General features: G+C 45.6%; 1 protein-coding gene across 3 annotated transcripts in view; it reads left to right on the top strand.

Annotated features, from left to right (window-relative positions):
* Positions 1 to 338: 338 nt before the first annotated feature.
* The window catches only part of mrc2 (mannose receptor, C-type 2), a 603,955-nt gene continuing 576,828 nt past the window's right edge, over positions 339 to 27,465 (top strand). The window contains exon 1 of one of the 3 annotated variants that reach the window (XM_072486972.1): positions 339 to 534. In XM_072486972.1, coding sequence (XP_072343073.1) covers positions 444 to 534 — 91 coding nt within the window. In that variant the 5' untranslated portion in view covers positions 339 to 443. Of the gene's footprint in view, positions 535 to 1,948; positions 1,989 to 27,465 lie in introns of those variants that run through there. The other 2 variants (XM_072486974.1, XM_072486973.1) reach the window with 2 other exon arrangements.

Raw genomic sequence — 27,465 nt, 5'->3', positions numbered from 1 at the left:
AGGTGCGTGCCCGTAGCTCCATTACAAACTATAGGGGACTGAGAATGTACAAATTGGTCTTATCCAGTTACTGTTTGTCTGAAACTTCAGCTCAAAGAGCTGTAAACTTATTCATCCTTGTTGAAAACTGATTTTCTTCCTGTAAATGCAACTTTATAAAAAAATCAAATGTTGAAAGAGTGCAAATGATGTGAGATGTGAGTTTATTCTGTTGAGGGGGTTGCAGGGGATGTAGTTGGTGCTGAGCTGGGGCAGGGGCAGGGTGTCTGTCAGGGGGGTTGTGGAGCGGCGCTCTGACTCTGCGGGGTTGGTGCTGACGCGCGCAGAGTCTCGCCTCTTCCCCACTCTCAGTCATTCGGAGACAGACGGGGCTTTCGCTCGGATCGGACCGCCGCCTGTGAGTCTCCCAAACCCCGGCCTCTTGTTGTCCCTCCCCACTAGCCATGGGCACCGGGACCCGCTGCCAAGTTCCCCTGGCCGGGCTGAACGCTCTCTGCCTCCTCCTCCTCGCCGGGTTGCCCTGTGCCACTCCAGGTAAGAAACGAGTGTGTGTTGGGGGGAGCCTCCTTCTTTCATTGAAGACTTTTAACTACCCGCCTGCCACACACACACACACACACACAAAGTGGATGGACAGCAAACTTTCTCTTTTTTTATGTAAAACATTCATTGCCGCCCTCATTTCAGAGAGCAGAGTGAACCATGTGATGCCTTTAATTCGCATTTACTGAAGCAGCACACTTAATTCTGTGAAATAAAATGAGTTTAATGGCTGGATGTAGCAGAAGGAATGTCCCGAACTGAGTGAAAACAGATGTGACTATTTTTGTGATGGGGGGAGGGGAAGACTCGCTTCCCCTCCTCTCTCTGTCTCTCTGCTTTTCCTTTAATGCAAGATATCAAACTGTTGGAAGGGGGCTTGTGCAGAAGGTGTTTTCATGATGAAGCCAGCCTTTTATTTAAAAAGTCTGGCTTATTGAGAGAGATGCCTCCCAGCCCCCTGCACATCACCCATCAAACTCTGCTCTTTAAAAGGGGTGAGGAGGTTCGGGGGTGGGGAAATGCCAATGCCCCAGTGAAGTACCCAAGGCAAGTGGTGGGTAATGTTTGGGCAGTGAAGGCCAACCTGTGTGCATTCTGTACAGCTGCAGGTTTCTTGTTCGATTGGATTCATTGACCCCTGTGCATCTGCAGTGTGCGCGTGGGGCCTGCAGCTTGTAGCAGACTGAGGAAGAGTTGGGAATAGGAGCATTATTTTCTCCAGGAGTCGTTTTGCTTTGCACTTCTAAATTTGACGAATTAGGAGCAGTGGTAGGCCATTTGGCCCCTCTAGCTTACTCCGCTATTCGTTAAGATCATGGCTGATCTGATTGTGGCCTCAACTCACATTGCGCCTGGCTCCGATAACCCTTGACTCCCTTGTGGATCAAAAATCCGTCTCAGTATTGAAACAGCATTTTAAATGCAACCTTGCAAAAACCTCTTGCTGTCTTGATCCGTGTGGTGCTTATTTATTGGGACTGAAACACTATAATGTCAGTGACCACAAAATCCTCTTGATGTCTTGTATTATTTATTTTTTTAAATCATGAGACTGGGTGCAGAATGTTTTCGCAAGTTGTTCCATGAAGTTATTCTACGGATGTGAGTCAGGTGACACATCTTTCCCGGGAGTAACTTCCTGCCTTTTTTTTAAAGGTGGGTGGATAGGATGCCTTAGCAAGTCGTCGAGGTGGAAAAGTCTTTGCATTCTTCTCCTGTCTTTTGTGACCTCTGGATTTCACAGCCGAGGACGTATTCTTACAGAAACTGCTGGATTAACTCGGCAGGTCTGGGAGCATCTACAGAGATGGCCCTTGACCCTTGAAATGTAGGCCGGAATTCTCCGGACGTTGCGATTCACTTTTGCCGCTGGCAGCGCACCCCCCCTGCACAGGTTTCCCGGCGGCGTGGGGTGGCTTCAATGGATATCCCATTGACAAACAGCGGTAAGACAGAATCTTGTGCACCATGAGAAACATGTGGCTGGGCAATCAGAAAATCCAGCCTGTAGTTCCAGCTGTAATGTGGGAAATGTGGCAACCAATTTGCTCACAGCAAGTGCCCACAAACAGCACTGTAATAATGATCGGGTCATTTGTTATTTTTCAATTGACGTTTGTTGCAGAGTAGATTTTGACTAGCGCATCGCAGATAATGCCCAAGCTCCTCTTCAAGATAGTGCAGTGGGGTCTTTTAAGTGCAGCTAAGAGGACAGATAGTTGCCTTGGTTATAGATACAGAGAACCTTGCTACCAGGGCCATGTGTTTGCAGCATTCAGTCACTGGCATAAATGTGCGGCAACAGGAGAGAGGGCACACGGTGTCACTGACTGAGTATTGAATCAGTGATGTGTAAACTTGCAGAAAGTCACCTTTAATCAATGATCACAAAGAAAATGTGATGGACTAAGACTTCACCCTATATATTTTTGTGAAATATATGTGGACCTGCTCTTTGATGGTTCAAAAGTTATCCAAACTGAACAAAGACCTTGAAAATGGCAGAACCTCTATCTGCCTGTGACCACCCCACCCCGACACACCCCAAACCAAAGGAGCCACTTTGTACTGTCGGGAAAACCCACACCTCATTATCTCTGAGGAGCCAGGGATGGGCAAATCAAAAAGAAAACAGAGAATGTACAGGGCCAACATGTTCCCGTAAATGTAAAGGGTGGACCCAACAAGTCCAGAGAACCCTGCATGTCAAAGGATAAACAGGATTGGTTAAGGAAATAAAAGGAGGCTTATGCAGATGCAGGGGGCTCAAAACAGTGGAAGTCCTGGAGGAGTATAGAAAGTGTAGGGGGTACTTCCAAATAAATTAGGAGGGCGATGTAGGACATGAAAAAGCACTGGCGAACAAAATAAAGGAAAATCCTAAAGTGTTTTATGAGTATGTTGAGAGCAAGAGGATAACCAGGGAAAGCGAAGGGCCCATTAGGAAGTAAAGTGGCAATCCGCGTATGGAACAGGATGATGTTGGTGAGGTTTTAACTGAGTTTTTTGTATCTGTGTTTACTATGAAGGACGATGTAGGTACAGAAATCAGGGAGGTGGGCTGTGATATAATTGAACAAATTAGCATTAGGAGGGAGGAGGTATTAGCGATTTTAGAGGGGCTAAAAGTGGATAAATCCCCAGGCCCAGATGAGATGTATCCCGGCTGCTGTGTGAGGCACGGGGGGAAATTTTAGGGCCTGTGATGCTAATTTTCATATCCTCTCTGGCCACAGGAGAGGTAGCAGATGACTGGAGGAGAGCTATTGTGGAACCATTATTCAAGAAGGGAAGTAGGGATAAACCAGGACTTTACAGGCCAGTGAGTAGGGAAATTATTGGAGGGACAGAATTAATTTCTGCTTGGGGAAATCAGGATGAATCAAGGATAGTCAGCATAGCTTTGTCAGGGGGAGATCATGTCTAACAAATTTGATTAAACTTTTTGGGGAGGTGAAGGCAGTGCAGTTGATGTAGTCTACATGCATTCAGAAAGGATCTTGAGGGGGTCATGTGATCTTAGTGCGGTAGTGACTGCATTTACATGAGCACTGGCTCTACGCATCTTTTAATCCTTTATTTTCTCTTATTGCGCATTCTATAATTATCTTTTTTGGGGATATATGTTTTGCACTATGTCCTTGGATGATCCTGGTTGGAGTTTGGTGACGAGGAACCGCGTTACATCAGATAGAATCCTCAATTGATGGAGGCGGTTGGAGATGGCTGGGGTCCAGCTTGCAGGGGCGGTTTTGCTGGTGAGCTGGCCATGCCTCGGTGGTGCTGTCTGCATCAGGATGATGGCTGCCATTGTGAATGATGATTTGGATGATGAACTCGGTTCCATGGTGCAGGCCTTTGGTGCTCATTTTGGTGAACTGTGAAGTATCTTTGAAAGAATAGTGGAAGCACGCGAGAGAACCTGTTGTTTGATAGAGCAATCTCCCATGGTGTGTCACCCATCCTGGCCGACTCGGGGAGCAGGGGTTGGACAAGGAGTGTTCGTGAGCCCAGTCTCTTGCGAGGAGTGGGAGGTGAGTTCCCAACTGAGTTTGAAAATTGGCTGCTATGCTTTCATAATCTTGATTTGAATCGGTCAAGTGATTGTGATTTGTACACCGTCTTTCCCCTTTTTATTAATGTTTTTATTAGTGCTTTAATCCTTGCATTCATGAGAAGGGAGTGCACTTTAGACACCCCTTATCTCGTTTATAGAGAAGAAGAGTGGAGCCACATTGGGGTGATGGGTGGATGGTTGGTGTGCAGATGGATGGCAGGACCCACTCCCCCACCCTATCTCTGTCACCCCATAACCCCACCTAACCTTTAACTATATGCAATTTAGCATGACCAATCCATCTACCCTGCACATCTTTGGACTGTGGGAGGAAACTGGAGCTCCCGCACTAAGCCCACGCAGACACGGGGAGAATGTGCAAACTCCACACAGTCACCTGAGGCTGGAATTGAACCTGGATCCCTGGAGTGGTGAGGCAGCAGTACTAACCACTCTGCCATTGTGCTGCCTTCTTCCAATGGCATACAGTGCTAGTCTTTGTCTAAAAGTCACCACCAAGGCACCAAAGTTTTGGGTGTCTTGACGATTCTCCGTCTCTTCAGTGGTGGGGTCTCCTCGGTCAAAATTGATGTGATTTTTCTGATATTGGTGGGGTTAGTGCGCTGCCCTAGGTGCGGTCAGTGAGAACCAGGGCCAGCTGGCTGGTGGGTGCTGTGTGTCCTGTGGATACTGACTCCTGTATCTCCAAGTGTACGGGACTAGGCTAGGTCTGGTGCTGTGATTGGTATCCTGTTGCCCCCTTATGCTTGAAACGTCCCTTCTCAAAGGCACCTATTAGGGACATCCTGAGAGGCTGAGTTTTTTAATGTGCTTGAATATCCTTGGTTTATTGACTTATGAGTAGTGGTGCCAGGCTAGGTTCTGTACTGTGGCTGATATCCTGTTGCACCTATGGTTGGAAAGTTCCCTTATCATCCTTGGTTGGGGGTATGCGCCACAGGAATATGGACCTTGGCTTGTATCTCGGGCCACTTTTATCCTGAGATCTTTTGCTCCTGGTAGCTCTCCCCTTTTTTTATCCTGTCTCGTTTAGTGTGATGGGACATGCTAAAGACACTGACCCTAAAGACCCTAATCTTTCGCTGCTGGTCTCTATATAAATATGTGAATTGATGATCATACAGGGGCTGGTTTAGCACACTGGGCTAAATCGCTGGTTTTGAAAGCAGACCAAGGCAGGCCAGCAGAACGGTTCAATTCCCGTGCCAGCCTCCCCGAACAGGCGCCGGAATGTGGCGACTAGGGGCTTTTCACAGTAACTTCATTTGAAGCCTACTTCTACAATAAGCAATTTTCATTTTCATTTTTCATTTTCATACTGTACTGTGCCTGAGTTGAGGTTATGTGGTGTTGTGTTGTATGTGTGAAACATCCCTTTAGAATTGGGATTCTTGCATATTTTCTTAATATTTTTCTATTTTTGTTGTGGTGGGGTTTAAGAATCTGTGATTGGCTCCTGCAGGGGCACAGATGGGTCTGCTATCTGAGGAGTCGATGTTGCAGTGTGTCATGTGGTGTTGCGGCGGCTGAGGGAGATATGTGGTACACCCCCGAATATGGCACGGACAATTTATCCTGAACTCTCGTGGTCATTGTGAGAAATTGCCGCGTGGGAAGGGGTGCACCATTTTCCCATGTCTTTATGACTTTATCCTTCTCTACCCTGTTCTCTGGTGGTGTGTATGGAGGCATCAAGTTATGTCCAATGATTGTACTGAGCCAATTATAGTGCTGTTCTCCTGTTTTCCTTTGTATTTATATATGCTGAGACTTCTTTTTGTGCTGAGCTGTACCGTTCCTGTGGTTTTGTTGTGTTATTTGTTAAAATGAGAAACTTCAATAAAATATTTTAAAACAAAGAAAGGGTTTTGACAAAGTCCCGCGTGGGAGACTGATCAAGAAGGGAAGAGCCCATGGGATCCAGGGCAATCTAGCAAATTGGATTCAAATTTGGCTTAGTGGCAGGAGACAGAGGGTGTTGGTCGAAGGTTGTTCTTGTGACTGCAAGCCTGTGCCCAGTGGTGTACCTCAGGGATTGGTGCTGAGTTTCAGCATGGTAGCACAGTGGTTAGCACTGTTGCCTCACAGCACCAGGGACTGAGTTTGATTCCCATCTTGGGTCACTGTCTGTGCGGAGTCTGCACGTTCTCCCAGTGTCTCTGTGGGCTTTCTCTCGGATGCTCCGGTTTCTTCCCACAGGTCCCTAAAGACGTGCTTGTCAGATGAATTGGACATTCTGAATTCTCCCTCAGTGTACCCGAACAGGCGCCGGAGTGTGGCGACGAGGGGATTTTCACAGTAACTTCATTGCAGTGTTAATGTAAGCCTACTTGTGACACTTATAAAGATTATTGTTATTATTGTAGTGTACATTAATGATCTAGACATGAAAGTTGGAAGTATTATCAGTAAGTTCGCAGAAGTCGCAAAAATTGGTGATGTGGTAAATAGCGAGGAGGAAAGCCTTCGATTACAGGATGATATAGACTGGCTGGTTAGATGGACAGAACAGTGGCAAAGGGAATTTAACCCTTAAATGTATGAGGTAATGCATTTTGGGAGGACTAACAAGGTGAGGGATTACATAATGAATGGTAAGACATTAGGAAGTACAGAGAACGAGAAGGACCTTGGAGCTCATGTCCAAAGATTCCTGAAGGCAGCAGGCAGGTGCATAAGGTGATTAAGAAGTCATATGGGATACTTTGATTAGCTGAGATATAAACTATAAGAGCAAGGAGGTCATGATGGAGCTGTATAAAATGCTAATTAGGTTACAGCCAGAGTACTGTGTGCCACATTATAGGAAGGATGTGATTGGACTAAGGGCGCAGAGGGGATTCACCAGGATGCTGCCTGGACTGGAGCGTTTCAGCTATGAGGGGAGGTTGGTTAGCTGGGGTTGTTTTCCTTAGAGCAGAGAAGGCTGAGTGGAGACCTGATCAAGGTGTACAAAATTATAAGGGAAATAGATAGGGTAGATCGGAAGTCACTTTTCCCTTGTTGGAGGGGTCAAGAACCAGGTGGCAGATTTAGAGAGTATTTGAGGCAAAGCTTTTTCGCCCAGAGGGTAGTCGGAATCTGGAACTCACTGCCCGAAAGAGGGTTGAGACGGGAACACACACAACATTTAAGGAGCGTTTAGATGAACACTTGAAATGCCATAGCATACAAGGCTATGGACCAAGTGCAGGAAAATGGGATTAGAATAGATCGGTGCTTGGTGTCTGGCACAGACACAGTGGGCTGATTGTCCTCGTTCTGCACTGTAAGACTCTATGAACCCCATTCCCCCCTCTCCCTGGGAACTGTACAAATCCACTTCAATGATAACTATACAAAGGCCACATGCATTTAATAATCCAGGCTGGCCAGAAGGAGATGGACGATCTACTAAAATAAAGGCCATACAACCTTTGTTTCAATTCCTTATGGTTGAGATATTTAAGTCCTTAGAATCCAGACAATGGATACATATCCTTTGCCAAGGATGGTGGAGAGGTGGGGGAGTCATGTGACATGGGCCTCTGGCTTGTGGAACAAGTAATATTGTCTTGCTGAATTGAAAATCACCGTGTGCTGTTTAACATCTAACTAGCAGCCTCACAGACAGGAAGCTCAGGCCAGATGAAATACCTAGTCCCCATCTACACTACTTCTGTTGGAAGTCTGTGCTGCCACTTACAAGATTGATTCATCTCTACATGCCTATCTCATCATGTGAAGAGAAAAGGGAATTATACACGATTGTTTTTCAGTGCACCAAGTTCCGTGAAGGAATACATCATTGACTGTGATTCTGGACTTCGGAACTCACATGAAATGATATTTAGTTAGAGGTTCATAAAATATGGGAGCAGAATTAGGCTATTTGGCCCATCGAGTCTGTCCTACCATTCTATCATGGCTGATATGTTCCTCATCTGCTACCTACAATGTAAGACGTCTTACAACACAAGGTCAAAGTTCAACAGGTTTGTTTTGAATCAATAGTTTTCGGAGCACTACTCTTTCCTCAGGTGAATTCATTCCTCATTCATCTGAGGAAGGAGCAGTGCTCCAAAAGCTAGTGGTTCGAAACAAACCTGTTGGACTTTAACCTGGTGTTGTAAGACTTCTTACTGTGCTCACCCCAGTCCAACGCCGGCATCCCCACATCATGGCTACCATCAACAATGTTACAGGCCAAGAGCTGGATTGCAAAATCAGCCAGAGCACCTCCTCCCTAGAACACATGACCTAGGAGCGGGAATGGGCAATTTAGCCTCCCAAGCCTAAAAAGTCTCAATGTGATCATGGCTGTCCCCATCCTGGCCTCAACTGCACTGTCCTGCCCGTTCTCCATAACCCTTCAACCCATTACCAATTAAAAATCTGTCTAACTCCTCCTTTAATTTACTCACTGTCCCTGCATCCACTACACATATCTCTACAGTTTGTATTGTAAAACAATACTTTCTCTATCCCTCTTGTTGTGGTACCCGCACCAGACCCCAATTTATATTAAGAAACTGGACGAGACCTCAACAATTTTTCAATTTGTAAACTGTGAGGAAAGGATACTTCACCCCAGGAGTGATTCCACTGACAACTAGGGATCTTTTAGATTAAACCAAAGTTTATTATTAACACAGATCAATCCCATCAACATCTAAGGAAAAAACAGCTTTTCAATTAACAGTTAAATAGTTCCAGAACAAAATGTCTTTGAACTTATTTTCCCATCTACCTCTAAAATTTTAATTAAGCAAAATCAACACACACAGTTCAAATGCTACTTATTAATAAAGTTAGCACAAAATGGCTTACAGATTTGTACACAAGTCCTTGGGAGTGAAGCTTTCAGAAGTCAGTCTGAGAAACACACCTTTTCTCAGAATCCAGAGCAAAACTCTTAAAATGAAACTAAAAATAGACATGGGGCAGGGCTAAACACAAATTCAAAACCAGACTCAGCCCCTCTCATGAGTGACATCATAGCCTGTCTGGCTTAAGTACAGCTTTAGCAGATATATAGATACCTTAACCTAAATTATTTTAATAGCATTACTGCGACAGACACAAAATATATATAAAAATGTCCTACATTCTTCACACTCTATTTACATTCTGAGTGTGGAGGCGACATTGCAAACACCCTTGCCTGGTTTGAATGTGTGCAAATAAACTGACCCTTTGAATTAATCCGATCTCGATTTTGCTGTGGGCGTATTACTAGACAAAACCAAGCGGTTGGGAAAATACACCGCTGTTTATAATGAGGGAAACAAATCATCTGTTTACAGCTGGCTGGTGAGAGGAGAGGTGAGTGCTCTTTAAATTATCTCTTCCCCCCCCCCCCCCCCCCCACAATCCATAACAATAACTACAAACAAATGAGGCTATTGGATCATTTCATCATTCCACAGAAACTCCAGAACCTTTCCCCCTACCCTTCCCCATCTCTAAATGACTACATGTCACCCAGGCCCCAATCCAGATATTACTCAATTTGTGAAGAAACATTTTCTCACATTAGTCCTAAACTTGCCTTTTCTCTGCTTGTCTGAGGCTCAGTTGCCTGCAGTTGTAGTTTAACTTTTAACTGCTCCTGAATTATATTGTTCTGACTCACCTGGTATCTTCATCTATCTCTGTGATATAGCTCCTCATTAGCTCCTTTTGTAGGAACAGGAGGACCAGCCAACCCCTTGAGCCTCTTCTGCCATTCAACTCGCCTCTTATTCATATTCCTCAGTTTTGAGCTGTTCAAGTGGTCCCCAGCCTCAACAGCTTTCAGTATCTTTTGTGTGAAGATTGAAGAGTCCCAATTTTCCCACCCAGTCCTTTGACTCCAGGATTCGTCCTCATGATTCTTCACTGAGTTGGTGGTGAGTATTTAATCTCTCTGATTGTCTTCTCTCGTCCACATGTCCATAGCTGGATTGGCCGTCTGCATTGCTATGGACGAAGCTGCTGCTGATGTAAATCAGTCGGAGGGGGTGAATCCAGAATGTACAGTGTGAGTTTACACGCTGGTTATCTGGCTGTAACGAGGAGTCACTTAGAGTGAAGATAGCACTGCAGTTTGGGCTGAGCCAGGGCACCAAACAAGTGTGTGTGAATTGTGCAGAGTGGGAGGAAGTAGAGGGAACTCTGCTTTGAAAGGCACAGATTCCGGGAGATTAGATTGTACAAATTTACAGCAGACCTTCCACTGTTATAACATATGTGCTGTTCTTAATTCACACCGAAGCCGCTTTAATTCACTGTGCAATTCAATATTGGGCACAGTGTGTGCAGGTGATTTAAATATTTCTGATGAGTCTCTTTCTTTGGGTATCCCATTGAGGATTGAAGGATGAAACAATACAGGGTCTTTGGATTATACTGTCGTGTCGGTGCTGATTGTAATTTCAGCTGGAAATCTGCTGGTCAGAGCAATACATTACATTTTATAATAAAATTATTGCAGATGCTGGAATCTGAAACGAAAGAGAAAATGCTGGAAAATCTCAGCAGGTCTGGCAGCATCTGTAGGGAGAGAAAAGAGCTAATGTTTCTAGTCCAATGACTCTTTGTCAAAGCTCATGTCACAAGAGTGCATTGTGGTATGTAATGCAAGGCTGGGTACCCTGATGGACCTGGCGATAGCTGTGGCAGTCCATGGCTGGGTTATTGGGATACTTGTGACTGCAGTTTCTGTCTGATTGAGGTGCTGTCCAAGTCTGGAGCACAGGCTCACAGGCAACAAGCACTTTAAAAAAAGTTGTAAGTGGTAAATATTTCAATAAATGATTTATTTATAACTAATCCGGGGTTGGGGGGCGGGGGGGTCCGAATTTCCACTGGCCTTTGTCTGAAGAAGTGCTTCCTCACATCACCCCTGAATGACCTACCTCTAATTTTAAAGTCATGCCCTCTTTTTCTGAACTTCTTCCCAGTTAAAATAGTTTCTCTCTAAACCCTAACAAGTTCTTTAATCATTTTAAGCACCTCAATCAATCTTCTGTACTCGAGGGTGTAAATGCCTATGCAACCTTACTGCACAATTTAACAATTTTAGCCCCAGTTTCATTCTGGTGAATCTGCGTTCCCTCCACTCCATCCTGAGCTGCAGAAACCTGACCTGTGGACGGTGCTCTAGATATAGTATATTCAAATCTCTATATGTTGGCAGACCACCCCTTTGTAATTCCAGCCCATGTAGTGTATTGAAAATTGCATTGTGCATTTTGTTAACTTGAGGCCACACACACATGTACCAGCAGAGGGAGTGGGCTAAGAAGGGAATAATAAATAACGCAGTATCCATGTTTACCAGATATTGCAGTTTTAATTCTAAATGTCTCTGTTTGAATATATAACTATTTCTGTCCCAAGAACTCATAGTCCACTTAAGTGAAGGCTAACATTCCATTTTCCTTTTTATGAATAATTTTTGCACCTTTTGGTGGTTTCTATATGTATATCCCTAAATCTCTTAACTGCTCCACAATTCACAGCAATGCATCATTTAATAAACGCTCAGACCAATTGTTCCAGCTCCACGATTGAAGATGTCTAATTTCCAACATTGAATTCTCTGCCACCATTTTTAATAACTCACTTTATCCTTTAATGTTATAATGAATTAATGGCTCTCAAAGTAGGAACTACATTTCTAACAATAACTAACTAAAGTTCAAGATAAAGAAATAAGATCAAAATGATCCATTAGACTAAACCAGGTCTCATCAGTCTCCATAGTTACTGGACCAAATTAATTCTTTCAAAACCCAGTTTAATATTTCTCAGCATTATATTTGGCCTCATAGAACATAGAACATAGAAAATACAGCACAGAACAGGCCCTTCGGCCCACGATGTTGTGCCGAACCTTTGTCCTAGATTAATCATAGATTATCATTGAATTTACAGGGCAGAAGGAGGCCATTCGGCCCTTTGAGTCTGCACCGGCTCTTGGAAAGAGCACCCTACCCAAACTCAACATCTCCACCCAACACCAAGGGCAATTTGGACACTAAGGGCAATTTATCATGGCCAATCCACCTAACCTGCATCTAAGGACTGTGGGAGGAAACCGGAGCACCCGGAGGAAACCCACGCACACGCGGGGAGGATGTGCAGACTCCGCACAGACAGTGACCCAAGCCGGAATCAAACCTGGGACCCTGGAGCTGTGAAGCAATTGTGCTATCCACAATGCTATCGTGCTGCCCTTAATAACAAATAAATCTACACTATATAATTTTACCGTAATCCATGTACCTATCCAATAGCTGCTTGAAGGTCCCTAATGTTTCCGACTCAACATGAATTGTGATTGCAATAAAACTGTGATGTATAATGACAGAAACCAAAAGCACTTTAACATACTCAGGGGTACCTGCCAGGATCCATCAGGTAAGTGCTTTGGTTCGCGATGATGTCACCTGGTCCTGATTGCAATTTTAACAGGAGGCCTGAGTGGGAATTGAGGCTGAATTTTCCACCAGGCCCAACCCAATGTAGGAATACATCATGGCCAGAGAAAAGACAAAAATATTGTTTTCTTTCACTTTACTTGTCGGGGCTGAGAGGCATGAGAGCTCCACAGGAAGAAGGCTTAGGCCTGCCCTGCCCTGAATTTGCCCCCGCTCTCCACAGCATCCTAATTGTGGCACGTCTACTGAACAGTTCCACAGCCAACCCCACATCACTTAACCACTGTTAGCCTTCAGGCCTATCAATTTCATTCACTTTCCCCTCAAGAAGGTAAATCACCCGTCAATCCTCCCATCCCAACTCTGGAGAATCAGGCAGGCAAGGCCGACCATTGAGATATTTTTAGAAGGACTAAGGCTAAAATATGATCAAAATTTCTTGGTTTATAGCGGATAAACCTCTGAGCCTGAAGCTGATTAAAGCCTAAATTTCCCAAAGTCTGAGAATGAGTAATCCATAGCTGGGGCATGTCAATAACGCTCAGTTACGCTGCACTTCACAGTTAGCATTAACAATTGACCTGGAAATCCCAGCCTTAGTCTTAGACTTCCCCAACCAGCGGAAATAGTTGCTCTCTATCGACCCTATCTGTTACTCTTAACCTCTTAGAAATGTTGGTCAAACCACTCTTTTAGTGTCTAAATTCCAGGGAATACAATCCTGGATTGTGGAACCTTGCCTTGTGAGTCAATGTTTGGAGTCCAGGTATAATTCTTTCAAGAAGAACAAAGAAACAAGAACAAAGAAAATTACAGCACAGGAACAGGCCCTTCGGCCCTCCCAGCCTGCGCCGATCCAGATCCTTTATCTAAACCTGTCTTCTATTTTCCAAGGATCTACTTCCCTCTGTTCCCCACCCGTTCTTGTAAATCTACACTGCCTCCCTTCAAGGTCAATATATCCTCATGACCATAATTGGAGATAATACTTCAGAGTGGTCTGACTACTAGCCCCTTGTATTCTAGGCCTTGTGTAAAGGCCAGTATTCCATTCCCCTTTTTGATTATTTTCTGTACCTGACCATTAGAACATAGAACATAGAAAAATACAGCACAGAACAGGCCCTTCGGCCCACGATGTTGTGCCGAACCTTTGTCCTAGATTAATCATAGATTATCATAGAATTTACAGTGCAGAAAGAGGCCACCCGGCCCATCGAGTTTGCACCGGCTCTTGGAAAGAGCACCCCACCCAAGGCCAACACCTCCACCCTATCCCCACAACCCAACAACCCCACCCAACACTAAGGGCAATTTTGGACACTAAGGGCAATTTATCATGGCCAATCCACCTAACCTGCACATCTTTGGACTGTGGGAGGAAACCGGAGTACCCGGAAGAAACCCACGCACACACGAGGAGGACGTGCAGACTCCGCACAGACAGTGACCCAAGCCGGAATCGAACCTGGGACCCTGGAGCTGTGAAGCAATTGTGCTATCCACAATGCTACCGTGCTGCCCATTGCCATTGCGCTGCCATTGGTACTTTTAACTATCTGTGTAGCTGGACCCACAATTGTCTTTGCACCTCAACTGAGCATCAGTGAGCGGGTTAATGTTGCTGATGATTGAGAATAGACTGATGGGGCGGTAATTGGCTGGGTTGAATTTATCCTGCGTTTTGAGTAAGGACATACCTGAGCAGTTATCCACGTTGCCGGGTAGATACCAATGTTGTAGCTGTACTGGAACAGTTTGGCAAGGGGTGCGGCAAGTTCCATACTATTGCCAGCACATTGTCAGCGCCCATTGCTTTTGAAGTATCCAGTGCCTTCAGATATTTCTTGATATCCCATAAAGTGAATTGAATTGGTTGAAGACTGACCTCTGATGTAGGGGGCCTCCAGAGGAGGATCATCCACTCGGCACTTCTGGCTGAAGATTATAGAAAGTGACTCAGCCTTATCTTTTGCACAAATATGCTGGGATCCCCCATCATTGAGGATGGGGATATTTGTGGAGACTCCTCCTCCAGTGAGTTTTTAATTGTCCACCACCATTCACGGCTGGATGTGGCAGGCCTGCAGAGCTTAGATCTTGTATGTTAGTTGTGGGATCGCTTAGCTCTGCCTATTGCATGCTGTGTATGGTGTCTGGTATGCAAGTGGTCCTGTGTTGTAGCTTCACCAGGTTGAAACCTTAGGTGTGTACTCCTGCACTCTTCATTGAACCAGGGCTGACCCCCTAACTTGATGGTAATGGAAGAGTGGGGGATATGCTGGGCTATGAGGTTGCAGATTGTGGTTGAATACAATTCTGTTGCTGCTGATGGCATCTCATGGATGCCAGTTTTGAGTTGCTAGATCTATTCTGAATATATCCCATTCCTGGAAGCAGGAACACAGGACTTCATCTCAAGTACTGTGCGGTGGTCACTCCTGCCAACACTCACATACAGATCCACTCCTACCAACACTATCACATACAAATCCACTCCTCCCAACACTATCACATACAGATCCACACCTACCAACACTATCACATACAGATCCACTCCTCCCAACACTATCACATACAGATCCACACCTACCAACACTATCACATACAGATCCACACCTACCAACACTATCACATACAGATCCACTTCTCCCAACACTATCACATACAGATCCACACCTACCAACACTATCACATACAGATCCACTCCTCCCAACACTATCACATACAGATCCACACCTACCAACACTATCACCTACAGATCCACACCTACCAACACTATCACATACAGATCCACTTCTACCAACACTATCGCATACAGATCCACTCCTACCAACACTATCACAAACAGATCCACTCCTACCAAAACTATCACATACAGATCCACTCCTACCAACACTATCACATACAGATCCACTCCTACCAACACTATCACATACAGATCCACTCCTACCAACACTATCACGTACAGATCCACTCTTACCAACACTATCACGTACAGATCCACTCTTACCAACACTATCACATACAGATCCACTCCTACCAACACTATCACATACAGATCCACTCCTACCAACACTATCACATACAGATCCACTTCTACCAACACCATCACATACAGATCCACTCCTACCAACACTATCACATACAGATCCACTCCTACCAACACTATCACATACAGATCCACTCCTACCAACACTATCACATACAGATCCACTTCTACCAACACCATCACATACAGATCCACTCCTACCAACACTGTTACATACAGATCCACTCTTACCAACACTATCACATACAGATCTACTCCTACCAACACTATCACATACAGATCCACTCCTACCAACACTATCACATACAGATCCAATCCTATCAATACTATCACATACAGATCCACTCCTACCAACATTATCACATACAGATCCACTTCTACCAACACTATCACATACAGATCCACTCCTACCAACACCATCACATACAGATCCACTCCTACCAACACTATCACATACAGATCGACTTCTCCCAACACTATCACATACAGATCCACTCCTACAAACACTGTCATGATATTCAGGTAAACATCATGGTGCAATGGACCTATAAAATCAATCTGGAGGTTAGTCCAGGGGCCGTTAACGGGTCGGGTGTGGCTGAGTTGGGCCTTTTTGGCATATCTGTCGGGGTTGTTCTGCGCACAGATAAGGCAATTCTCAATGTAATGGCTTACATCTTCCTTGAGATTTGGCCACCAACAAAGCTGTTTGAGGTGGGCTGTAGTGGGATCGATTCCCTGGTGTCCATGACCATCATCGAATAAACAAATCAATTGGTTCCTATCCTGCTCAGGAACTACAAAAAGGGTGTCATTTAACACCACACCGTCATGTGTGGTTAGTGTATTTCTGAACCTCTCGTAGGAGGCTGGAAACTTCCCTTTCACAATCTCAGTGAGAGCGCTATCCTGCTTCTGGGCCTCTACTAGATCCTCGATCCTAGTCTGCGTGCCCTGAACTGCACTCACTGGCGCACTCACTGGCGCGCTTTCGGGGGGTTTCCAAAAGCACCCATGCCTGGATCCTGCCTTAGCCAGTGCGTCGGCTTTTACATTTCCAGGGGGGGAGGAACGATGGTGGCGGCAGACTTTTATGATGCCAAAAGTCCTGTTCTGGGCTTTATCTAAAATATGGCGGAGTAATGGGGCTGAGGGGAGGGGTTTCCCGCCCGCGGAAACAAATCCTCTTGTTTCCCACAGGGGCAGAAATTCTGTAAGGCTGTTACAGACATAAAGGCTGTCTGAGTATATGTCTGCTGGGCTGGGGAAGGAATCTGGGTGGTCTGCTATGTACACGATGGCCGCGAGGTCTGCTCCCTGCGCGCCTAAGTGCCCGGGTAGTTTTAAAGCTATTTCCTCGAGGGCGCGTCCCTGTGCGTCCTCAACATAGATCCCGCAACCTGTTATGCGTTGCCCATCCAAGACTGTGTAAGATCCATCCGCATAAATCCTAATGGGTTCATACGTGTCCGGGTGAGGGGGGCTCTGAGATGAATTTCCTATTTTTCTGGGGGGTGTTTTTGCTATAAAGGGGCCTGTGTTATGGTGTGGAGAGATGATTTCACACTCATGGGGGGTTCCGGGGTACTGCAAATTGTCCGCTAAGTAGAATCATAGAAGTTTACAGCATGGAAACAGGCCCTTCGGCCCAACCAGTCCATGCCGCCCAGTTTTTACCATTAAGCTAGTCCCAGTTGCCCGCACTTGGCCCATAACCCTCTATACCCATCTTACCCATGTAACTATCTAAATGCTTTTTAAAAGACACAATTGTACCCGCCTCTACTACTACCTCTGGCAGAACATTCCAGACACACTACCCTCTGAGTGAAGAAATTGCCCCTCTGGGCCCTTCTGAATCTCTCCCCTCTCACCTTAAACCTATGCCCTCTAGTTTTAGACTCCCCTACCTTTGGGAAAAGATGTTGACTATCTACCTTATCTATGCCCCTCATTATTTTATAGACCTCTATAAGATCACCCCTAAGCCGCCTACGCTCCAGGGAAAAAAGTCCCAGTCTATCCAGCCTCTCCTTATAACTCGAACCATCAAGTCCTGGTAACATCCTAGTAAATCTTTTCTGCACTCTTTCTAGTTTAATAATATCCTTTCTATAATAGGGTGATCAGAACTGCACACAGTATTCCAAGTGTGGCCGTACCAATGTCTTGTACAACTTCAACAAGACGTCCCAACTCCTGCATTCAATGTTCTGACCAATGAAACCAAGCATGCCGAATGCCTTCTTCACCACCCTGTCCACCTGCGGCTCCACCTTCAAGGAGCTATGAACCTGTACTCCTAGATCTCTTTGTTCTATAACTCTCCCCAACGCCATACCATTAACTGAGTAGGTCCTGGCCTGATTCGATCTGCCAAAATGCATCACCTCACATTTATCTAAATTAAACTCCATCTGCCATTCGTCGACCCACTGGCCTAATTGATCAAGATCCCGTTGCAATCCTAGATAACCTTCTTCACTATCCACTGTGCCACCAATCTTGGTGTCATCTGCAAACTTACTAACCATGCCTCCTAAATTCTCATCCAAATCATTAACATAAATCACAAATAACAGTGGACCCAGCACCGATCCCTGAGGCACACCACTGGTCACAGGCCTCCAGTTTGAAAAACAACCCTCTACAACCACCCTCTGTCTTCTGTCGTCCAGCCAATTTTGAATCCAATTGGCAACCTCACCCTGGATCCCGTGAGCTTTAACCTTCTGCAACAACCTACCATGCGGTACCTTGTCAAAGGCTTTGCTAAAGTCCATGTAGACAACGTCTACTGCACTGCCCTCATCTACCTTCTTGGTCACCCCCTCAAAAAACTCAATCAAATTTGTGAGACATGATTTTCCACGCACAAAGCCATGCTGACTGCCCCGAATCAGTCCTTGCCTCTCTAAATGCTTGTAGATCCTGTCTCTCAGAATACCTTCTAGCAACTTACCTACTACAGACGTTAGGCTCACCGGTCTGTAGTTCCCAGGCTTTTCCCTGCTGCCCTTCTTAAACAAGGGCACAACATTCGCCACTCTCCAATCTTCAGGCACCTCACCTGTGGCTGCCGATGATTCAAATATCTCTGTTAGGGGACCCGCAATTTCCTCCCTAGCCTCCCACAACATCCTGGGATACATTTCATCAGGTCCCGGGGATTTATCTACCTTGATGCGTTTTAAGACTTCCAGCACCTCCTCCTCTGTAATATGCACACTTCTTAAGACATCACTATTTATTTCCCTTAGTTTCCTAACAGCCATGCCTTTCTCCACCGTGAATACCGATGAGAAATATTCATTCAGGATCTCACCCAACTCTTGTGGCTCTGCACATAGATGTCCTTGTTGATCCTTAATAGGCCCTACTCTGTCCCTAGTTACTCTTTTTCCCTTTATGTATCTGTAGAAGCTCTTTGGATTCTCCTTTGCATTATTTGCCAAAGCAATTTCATGTCCCCTTTTTGCCCTCCTGATTTCCCTCTTAACTCTATGTCGACAATCTCTATACTCTTCAAGGGATCCACCTGATCCCAGTTGTTTATGTACGTCATATGCCTCCTTCTTCTTTTTGACCAGAGTCTCAATATCTCGAGTCATCCAGGGTTCCCTACTTCTACCAGCCTTGCCCTTCACTCTAAAGGGAATGTGCTTGCCCTGAACCCTGGTTAACACATTTTTAAAAGCCTCCCATTTACCAGCCGTCCCTTTGCCTGCCAACAGTCTCCCCCAATCTACCTCTGAAAGTTCCTGTCTGATACCATCAAAATTGGCCTTGCCCCAATTAAGAATTTTAACTCTTGGGCCAGACCTATCATTCGCCATAGCTATCTTAAAACTAATGGAGTTATGGTCACTTGTCCCAAAGTGATCCCTCACTAACACTTCTGTCACTTGCCCTTCCTTATTTCCCAAGACGAGGTCAAGTTTTGCCCCCTCTCTAGTCGGTCCATCCACATACTGAATGAGAAATTCCTCCTGAATACACTCAACAAATTTCTCTCCATCCAAGCCCCTAATGCTATGGCTGTCCCAGTCAATGTTGGGAAAGTTAAAGTCCCCTACTATTACCACCCTATTTTTCTTGCAGCTATCTGTAATCTCCTTACATATTTGCTCCTCAATTTCCCGCTGACTATGTGGGGGCCTGTAGTACAGTCCTATCAAGGTGATCGCTCCCTTCTTATTTTTCAGTTCCACCCATATAGACTCAGTGGGCGAACCCTCGGATATATCCCCTCTAAGTACTGCCGTGATGTTCTCCCTAATCAAAAACGCCACTCCCCCTCCTCTCTTACCTCCTGTTCTATCCTTTCTATAGCATCTGTACCCCGGAACATTGAGCTGCCAGTCCTGCCCCTCCCTTAGCCATGTTTCAGTCATAGCTATAATATCCCAGTCCCAGTATGTGTGAGTCTTTGTCCGTTTTACTGTGATGTCCCGTCCTTGCAAGAGAAGGGTCCACCTAGCTGCGCGTATTTGGCTGATGGTACCGTCCTTAAGTCGTCCGTCCAGTAAAAGTTGGGTGGGGGTGTGCTCAGTCAAAATGGTGATGGGGTTCAGTCCGGTAATGTATGAAAAGTACTGGACTGCCCAGAAAACTGCGAGCAGGTGCCTCTCACAGGCTGAAAAACCTTGCGCCACAGCATCTAAAAGTCGGGAAGCATAAGCTATGGGTCTTAACTGGTCATGCCGTTCCTGCAGGAGCACAGCTGAAAGGGTGCGGTCTGTGGTCGCTACCTCTATGGCGTAAGGGGAAAGCGGGTCTGGAACTTGTAGTGCGGGGGCGGCTATGAATGCCTGTTTTAATGATTCCACAGCCTCCGTATGCTGCGGAAGCCACTCCCCCCTTTCTTTAGGAGGTCTGAGAGGGGCGCTGCCTTGCTGGCAAAACCGTCAATGTGGTTTCAGCAGTAGCCAACCAGTCCTAAAAATGACTGGAGGGCTGAAACGTTCTGGGGAATGGGCAATTTAGCGATCGAGTCAATCCTTTTATGCTCGATCTCGCGTTTGCTGTGTGTGATAATTGTACCCAAACATACCACTTTTTCTTCCAATATCTGGGCCTTTTGGGGGTTGACTTTACAGCCAATGGAATGTAATAATTCCAGGAGTTCGGACAGAAGCTCAATATGCTCTTCCTTAGTGTCTGTCTGCAGTAGTAGATCATCTACATATTGTACCAGACATTCGGGGCGAGAAAATTTTGCTAGTCCATTTGCCAGCTGTCGGTGGAAAATGGAGGGGGAGTTGTGGAAGCCTTGTGGCAGGCATGTCCACGTGTACTGCTGTGCTTTAAAGGTGAAGGCAAATTTGTACTGGCACGCCTTTGCCAATGGAATGGACCAGAATCCATTACTGATGTCCAAAACCGTGAAATAGCGGGAATTGAGTCCCTGCTTGAGCATGGTCTCGGGACTTGTTGCTACGGTGGGGGCTGCTGCGGGGGTGACTTTATTGAGTTCCCGATAGTCAATGGTCAGGCGCCATGATCCGTCGGGCTTTCTTACTGGCCAAATCGGGGCATTATTAGTAGAGGCTACTGATCTTAGTACGCCCTGCTCTAATAAGCTCTCTATAACTTTTAGGATTTCTCCCTCTGCTTCTAGGGGGAATCCGTACTGCTTTTGGGGTTTAGGGTCAGGTCCTGTTACTTGTACGGAGCCAGTCATCCGTCCACAGTCGTGCTTGTGGGTCGCGAATGCTGCCCTGTTCTTTTGCAGGACTGCCCTAACCTGCTTGTCCGTACTAAGTGTGGTCAGGTTGAACCAAAATTCGCCTACTGCGCTAATTTTGTTCATGTAGTCCCCTATGTTGAGCGTTGCGGGGGCTCTAGCGAATTTCGCCATCTTCCAGACACACTGGTTGACTGGATCGAAGGATAGGTGGTGGGAATTCATAAAATCAATCTCCAGGATGTGTTCTGCTGTGTGGGGCAGGTCTACTAAAACTACGGGGTGTTTTGTGGTTATGGTTCCGATTTGAATGGATACAGGGGCTGTGATGTGTCCCTGCTGCGAGTGGCCTGTAAAGCCGCTGAGGGTGATAGTGGCCGTAGTGGGCCACGTGTCCTTTTGAAAAAGGGTGGAGGAATTTATGGTGGTGCAGGACCCTCCTGTGTCCCAAAGAAACTCGATAGGCTGTCCCCGAATTTTCGCTGCGACTACGGGTCGTCCTGACCTATCCCAAAGGGTATTGCAGACCCAACTGGGGGAGCCCGTAGACCGTCAGTCTGTTTCGGTCAAGTCCGTCTGATCCGAACGGGCGCTAACGCTATGGATGGGCTCTGCCTTTTTCTTAATCAGAGTGCCTGTCTGTTGGGCTTTCTGTGGCTTTTTGGGGCCATTGCACTCTTTTGCAAAATGTCCCAACTGTCCGCAGTTGTAACATTCTTGTGATTTGGGTGGGGGGCTGTTCTTTCCCTCATTTACCCAGGCGGGGTTGTGAGGTGTGGCTTTTACTGCCTGCATGTCTGTGGCGGTTTGCTTTTCCTCGGTGGTTTTTGCGGTGGGTTTATTGTGAACAGACTGCTCCCAAACGCGGGACAATCTTTTAACCACCCACTTCTTGTTGTGGGCCTCTTCTGAGGGATCATAACTATTACAGGCATTCTGTCCTGCATCTGTGGCATGGGAGATAAGGGTGCGGGTCCATTTGGCCATATTGTCGGGGGACAAATGGGCACGGTCTACATCTCCAAAAACGGCTGCGAAGTGAATCCACAGGCGTCCTGCAAACGCTGTGGGGTGCTCAGACTTCTTCTGCGTACACTTATTTAGGCCATCTATGGGGTCTCCTCCTACGTTCTATGGGTCGGGAAGGGCTGCTGCTACCGATGGATCCAAACTTAGAACCATGAGCTTTACATGCTCTCTCTCATCCAGGCCGTACATGGTCGCCTGATGTTTGACGGTGGCAAAGAAATGGTGGGGGTCTGCGGCGGGGAGGAACGGTGTGATTTTTGCACACGCGTCCCGTAATTGGGTCACTGTTAGGGGGGTGGAATATAGGAATTCCGCCTCGTCTGATGTGGCTGTGCGGTGGGTTGTTACAGGGTTCATTTGAGCCTGAACTACCTGCTGTGTGGGGGGTGGGGGTGCTTTTCTCCTTTGGGGCTTTCCCTGCGCACATGTTCCCTGAACATATCTCTGCACTGTTTCCTGTAATTCCTCCCAATCAGGGCCGTCTTCCTGGTCTAACTTTTCCCCAAAGGTTTCCTGAAATCCTTTCTGGACAGAAAGCAGTGATTGCAGGTCTGCAATTTGTTTCCAGCACTTTGCATGGTCTATTGTGCTCTGTCTTTGTTCTGTGGTTGCAGCGTGGAGCGCACTCAAGGCTGCCTTGAGATCACTACATTGTTTCTGTAGCGTCTCCACCTGCTTTTCTGTTTCTTTCCTCACCAGGACTGCACGCTGCGTGTCCTGATAGGCCTTTTCATACTGGGATTGGAAACTACTCAAATGCGCCAGACAAGACTGGTGACCCCGTTTGGCGTCAGCCACCTCTTCGTCCTTTGCTGCTAATTTCCTCCTTAACTCCAGATTCTCTTTCTCAACCTCTCATACATCGACTTTACTCATACGATGTATGCCCTCTACCTCTTTGCGGAGCGTCCTGACGACCTCCTCTGTGCCTGCAATTGTGCCAGAGAGGACACAATTGCCATCGGCTTGCGAGCTTTTGCTCAGCTCTTTTTATGTATCTCACTCATGTTCTCCCACCAAGTATGCCCTATACGTCCGGGACCTGATTCTTCATTATCGCAGAAATCATTCCACATGGACCATCCTTTGCCCTTGAGATATTTCCGGATTTGCTCTTCCCAAATGGGACACTGTCCACTCTACTGCTACTGGTCGCTGCGACCGCAAATTCCTCGGGGTTCATGAGGCGTTGCATTGCCTGCATGGCCATCTTTCCTATCCGCTTGCTTCGTTTAAATTTGGAACAGGGGGCTAAGGTGGTGTCGTAGATGCGGGTACGGCTTTCGCTAATTTCCGAAAATACAGACATCCGACAGTTTTGACGCACGCAACAAAAATCTATCAGTTTTACCTTATAGCCCTGTTAGTTACGCATGCATACACACACTTCCGAATTATGACTATTAATCAGAACTGCTTGAACACTTGTGGTTTTTTTTGTTTCCAATTGGATTCTAATTCAAAGTTCCCTGGGTTCTCCCGGAGTGGTTTTCCACTTCTAGATCGGGTCCCGTCAGGATGTCGCCAAAATGTTGCTTGTTTTAGCCATAGTTTACTTTATTCTTATTCTGTCACCTTTGCTCATGAGTCGCCAGGTATCTTTCTGATACCGCCACGTGGTTCAAGTCCAAGTAATGATTAATAATGCAACATACCGCTTAGTAAGAGTTAAATCAACGCTCATTTATTATATACAGCAATTAATACTTATATACACTAATCCTACTTCTAGACTACTACCTACCACTAAAGGCCAATACTTAACTTTGGAAATGGCCCACCAGGTCAGGGAAACGAATGGTCTTTCAAATTGGTTCTGAGCCTGCGGGATTCAAAGGCTGGTACAAGTCGATAGTCAGGAGCGCCTATCTAGTAGCGATCGCTGGAGTAACACTTACGGTTTTCTTTGTCGAAGGGTCTCGAAGGTTGCGAGCAGGAGAAGAAGGGTCGATTTGAACTTGGCCCCTATTCTTATAGTCCCCACGGGCTTCCCGCCTCTCGGGGCGGACCTCGTACCTGGTTCCAAGTGATTGGACTTGGTCCCAATCACTTGGTTCGATATGCTCCAATAATGGGGCGATTCCTTGATCGAGGGGGTGGTCGTTTACCTTCCTTTGTGTCAGCCCCTGCTGGAGCCGAAAGGTCTGGGTCGGCTTTCAATTGCTAATTTGTAGCAATTGTTCCCGGGGATGGCTGATTACTATGCAGATGGCTGGGTTGTTGTGATGTTGATGGCTGCAGGTATCAGTCTGGGCTGACTTCCCCAGAGGCGAATACACTGTTTTACCTGCAGCTGTCCGTTTAAGTCCTGTTGGCTGCTTTTCCCATCAGCCTCTTCCGTTTGCCATTTTAGATCGGGGTTTGACCATTCTAATCGGGAATCAGCCATTTTAGGTGGCTACACCCTCCTGCACCCTCTCGCTATCTCTCTGTCCCTCCTGCTCCCTCTCTCTGTCCCTCCTACTCTCTCTCTCTCTCTGTCCCTGCAGATCTCTCTCTCTCTGTCCCTCCTGCTCCCTCTCTCTCTCTCTCTGTGTCCCTCCTGCTCCCTCTCTCTGTTTGTCCCTCCAGCTCCCTCTCTCTCTGTCCCTCCCACTCTCTCTGTCCCTCCCACTCCATCCCTCTCTGTCCCTCCCGCTCCATCTTTCACTGTCCCTCCCGCTTGTGACATTATGAGAAATGTCCAGAACTTTAAGGATTAATGTTATGTCTGAATCACCCACTAGACGGAGATAGATGCAGAACTAGAGAACTGATGCTAAGCCTTCTGGGAAAGTATTGAGCAGAAGGCTAGGAGAAAGTCTGTAGGAAAGCTATTGTGAGTGAGAACAGATCATAGTTATTGTATTGGTGTAGAGATTAGTGGTAGATGAATGTAGATTGTATGTTTATTGTCAATTGTTTATTATATAGAAGTAAGAGGTCAAATTCAATTAAATAGTGCAAATAATACAAAGTTAGTTGTGGTCTTTGCGAACACTACTCCAAACATCCTAGGATCTGAACCACAAAGAACACCACATGGTACCAGGAGTGTATTTTTAAAATAATAAGCAATTAGTTTAAATAGTATAGCTTTAAGAAAATTCAGAAAAACAGTCACGCCACTACACCAATTGAAAATTCTGCACAGATGGATCATAAGATGGAAGGTCTGAAAAAACGGGAAACTTCAGGGTGACCGATAAACTGTGTCAAAATTGGAAATTCCTCAAACAACAGTTTGAAGTTTTCTTATCTGCCTCCGTGCTGGAAAATGCTCCCGATCAGAGAAAAATCACGCTTCTTCTTAATTTGACTGGACCACAGGCAATAGAGCTGTTCAACTCATTTGAATTTTCAGAAGATAAGGATAAATAAAAGTAGAATATGGTTTTGGAAAAATTCAATGCTCACTGCAAAAAGCAAGTGAATGAGACATACGAACGCTATATGTTTAGAAATTGGCTGCAGCTGAAAGGCGAGTTGGTAGATTCTTTTAGTACGGTTTTAAAATTTAGAGTGTAACTTCTCCTCCATTGCTGATTCAATGCTTCGCAATCAAATTGCCTGTGGAATTAATGATGAACATTTGCGAGAATAAATGCTGAGACGACTGATTTTGCCGCCAGACGAAGCAATTAATATATGTAAAGCCAGTGAACGAGCAACTTTTGAATATGCAGCGTTCAGAGTATACGAAAAAGGCATGAAGTTGGGAAACGTGGCCGACATCATTAATGCTGTGGCACAGCACCGAAAACTGCGCACAATGGCTGGCTGCCATTCACGAGCGTGATGACGTGCACACACTGTGGCCACACCTACAGTAAAAAAAAAACTGTCCGGCAAAAGGCAAACAATGTTGCAAATACAATCACTTTGCAGCACAGTGCCATTTCACAACAACTTCAACAGCTAATACATTTAAAAGATCATACAACGGTTATAGGAAGATTCAGAGTATAAAGAGTGAAGGAAAAGAAACAAAAGTCTTACCTGTTAATGATGATTCCTCCCAATATGCATTGAAAGATGCTTTCATGGTCGATGCGATTACTGGGGGTAATGCACTGGACTGTGATAACAATCCAATATATCAGCTCTCTAACATTATTCAAGAACGGACTGTACTACTCGACATTAATGGGTCTGAGGTTCCATTTAAATTAGATACAGGTGCACATGCAAATTTAATAACAGAAGAGGATTTCGGACAAGTGCACAGCAAACCACAGATAAAGAAATCAACTTGTAGATTGACTGACTATAATGGCAATGCCATCACCACGAGAGGTTACTGCTTTCTCATTGTTCAGAATGGTGACCTCAGCATGCCACTAGACTTCGAAATAGTAGAAAATGACAAATCATCACGACTTGGGGTGGATGCTTGTAGCAAACTCAACTTGGTTCAAAGGATACATGCAACCAATAATTCAGATTTCACGCTTAACGATGAAATTGAACACATTTTGGGTAAATTGACCATGTATTCTCTGGAATGGGCACCCTACCATTTACATACAGTTTCCAACTGAAAAAGGATGCCAAGCCTGTAATACATGCGTCCAGAAAAGTGCCAGCTCCATTGAGAGATCGTCTCAAGACTGAGCTTGACCAAATGCAACAGTCAGACATAATTTCCAAGGTGACTAAACCAACGGACTGGGTCAGTTCGATGGTATGTGTATGCAAACCTGGTGGAGAACAGAGAGTATGCATAGATCTGAAATATCTGAATAATAATATTAAGAGGGAACACTATCCCAAACCCAAGAGAGAAGAGATCACGTCAGAGATGGCTAATGCCAAGTTTTTCACAAAATTAGATGCCTCGAAAGGATTTTGGCAACTAAGGCTCGACAGTCAAAACAGAAAGCTTCAACACTCCTTTTGGTAGATATTGTTTCAATAGGTTACCTTTCGGGATCATATCTGCATCTGAAATTTTTCATCGTGCGGTGGAAACCGTCATCGAAGGGATATCTGGTGTCAGAGTATATGTTGATGATGTAATCATCTGGTCTGATACTCCAGAGGAACACTGACAGGCTCAAGACAGTTCTCAACAGAGTTCATCACTATGGATTGAAACTAAATCATGTCAAATGTTAATTTGGGATCCAGAAACTGAAAATTCTAGGCGATATATCGCAGGAAGGAGTTCAACTGGATCAAGACAAAATCAATG

The sequence above is a fragment of the Scyliorhinus torazame genome, chromosome 21 (genome assembly GCF_047496885.1).
Source record: "Scyliorhinus torazame isolate Kashiwa2021f chromosome 21, sScyTor2.1, whole genome shotgun sequence".
Classification (NCBI taxonomy): Eukaryota; Metazoa; Chordata; class Chondrichthyes; order Carcharhiniformes; family Scyliorhinidae; genus Scyliorhinus; species Scyliorhinus torazame.
Note: the sequence above shows the minus strand (reverse complement) of the source record. Positions and strands in the feature narration are given on the sequence as shown.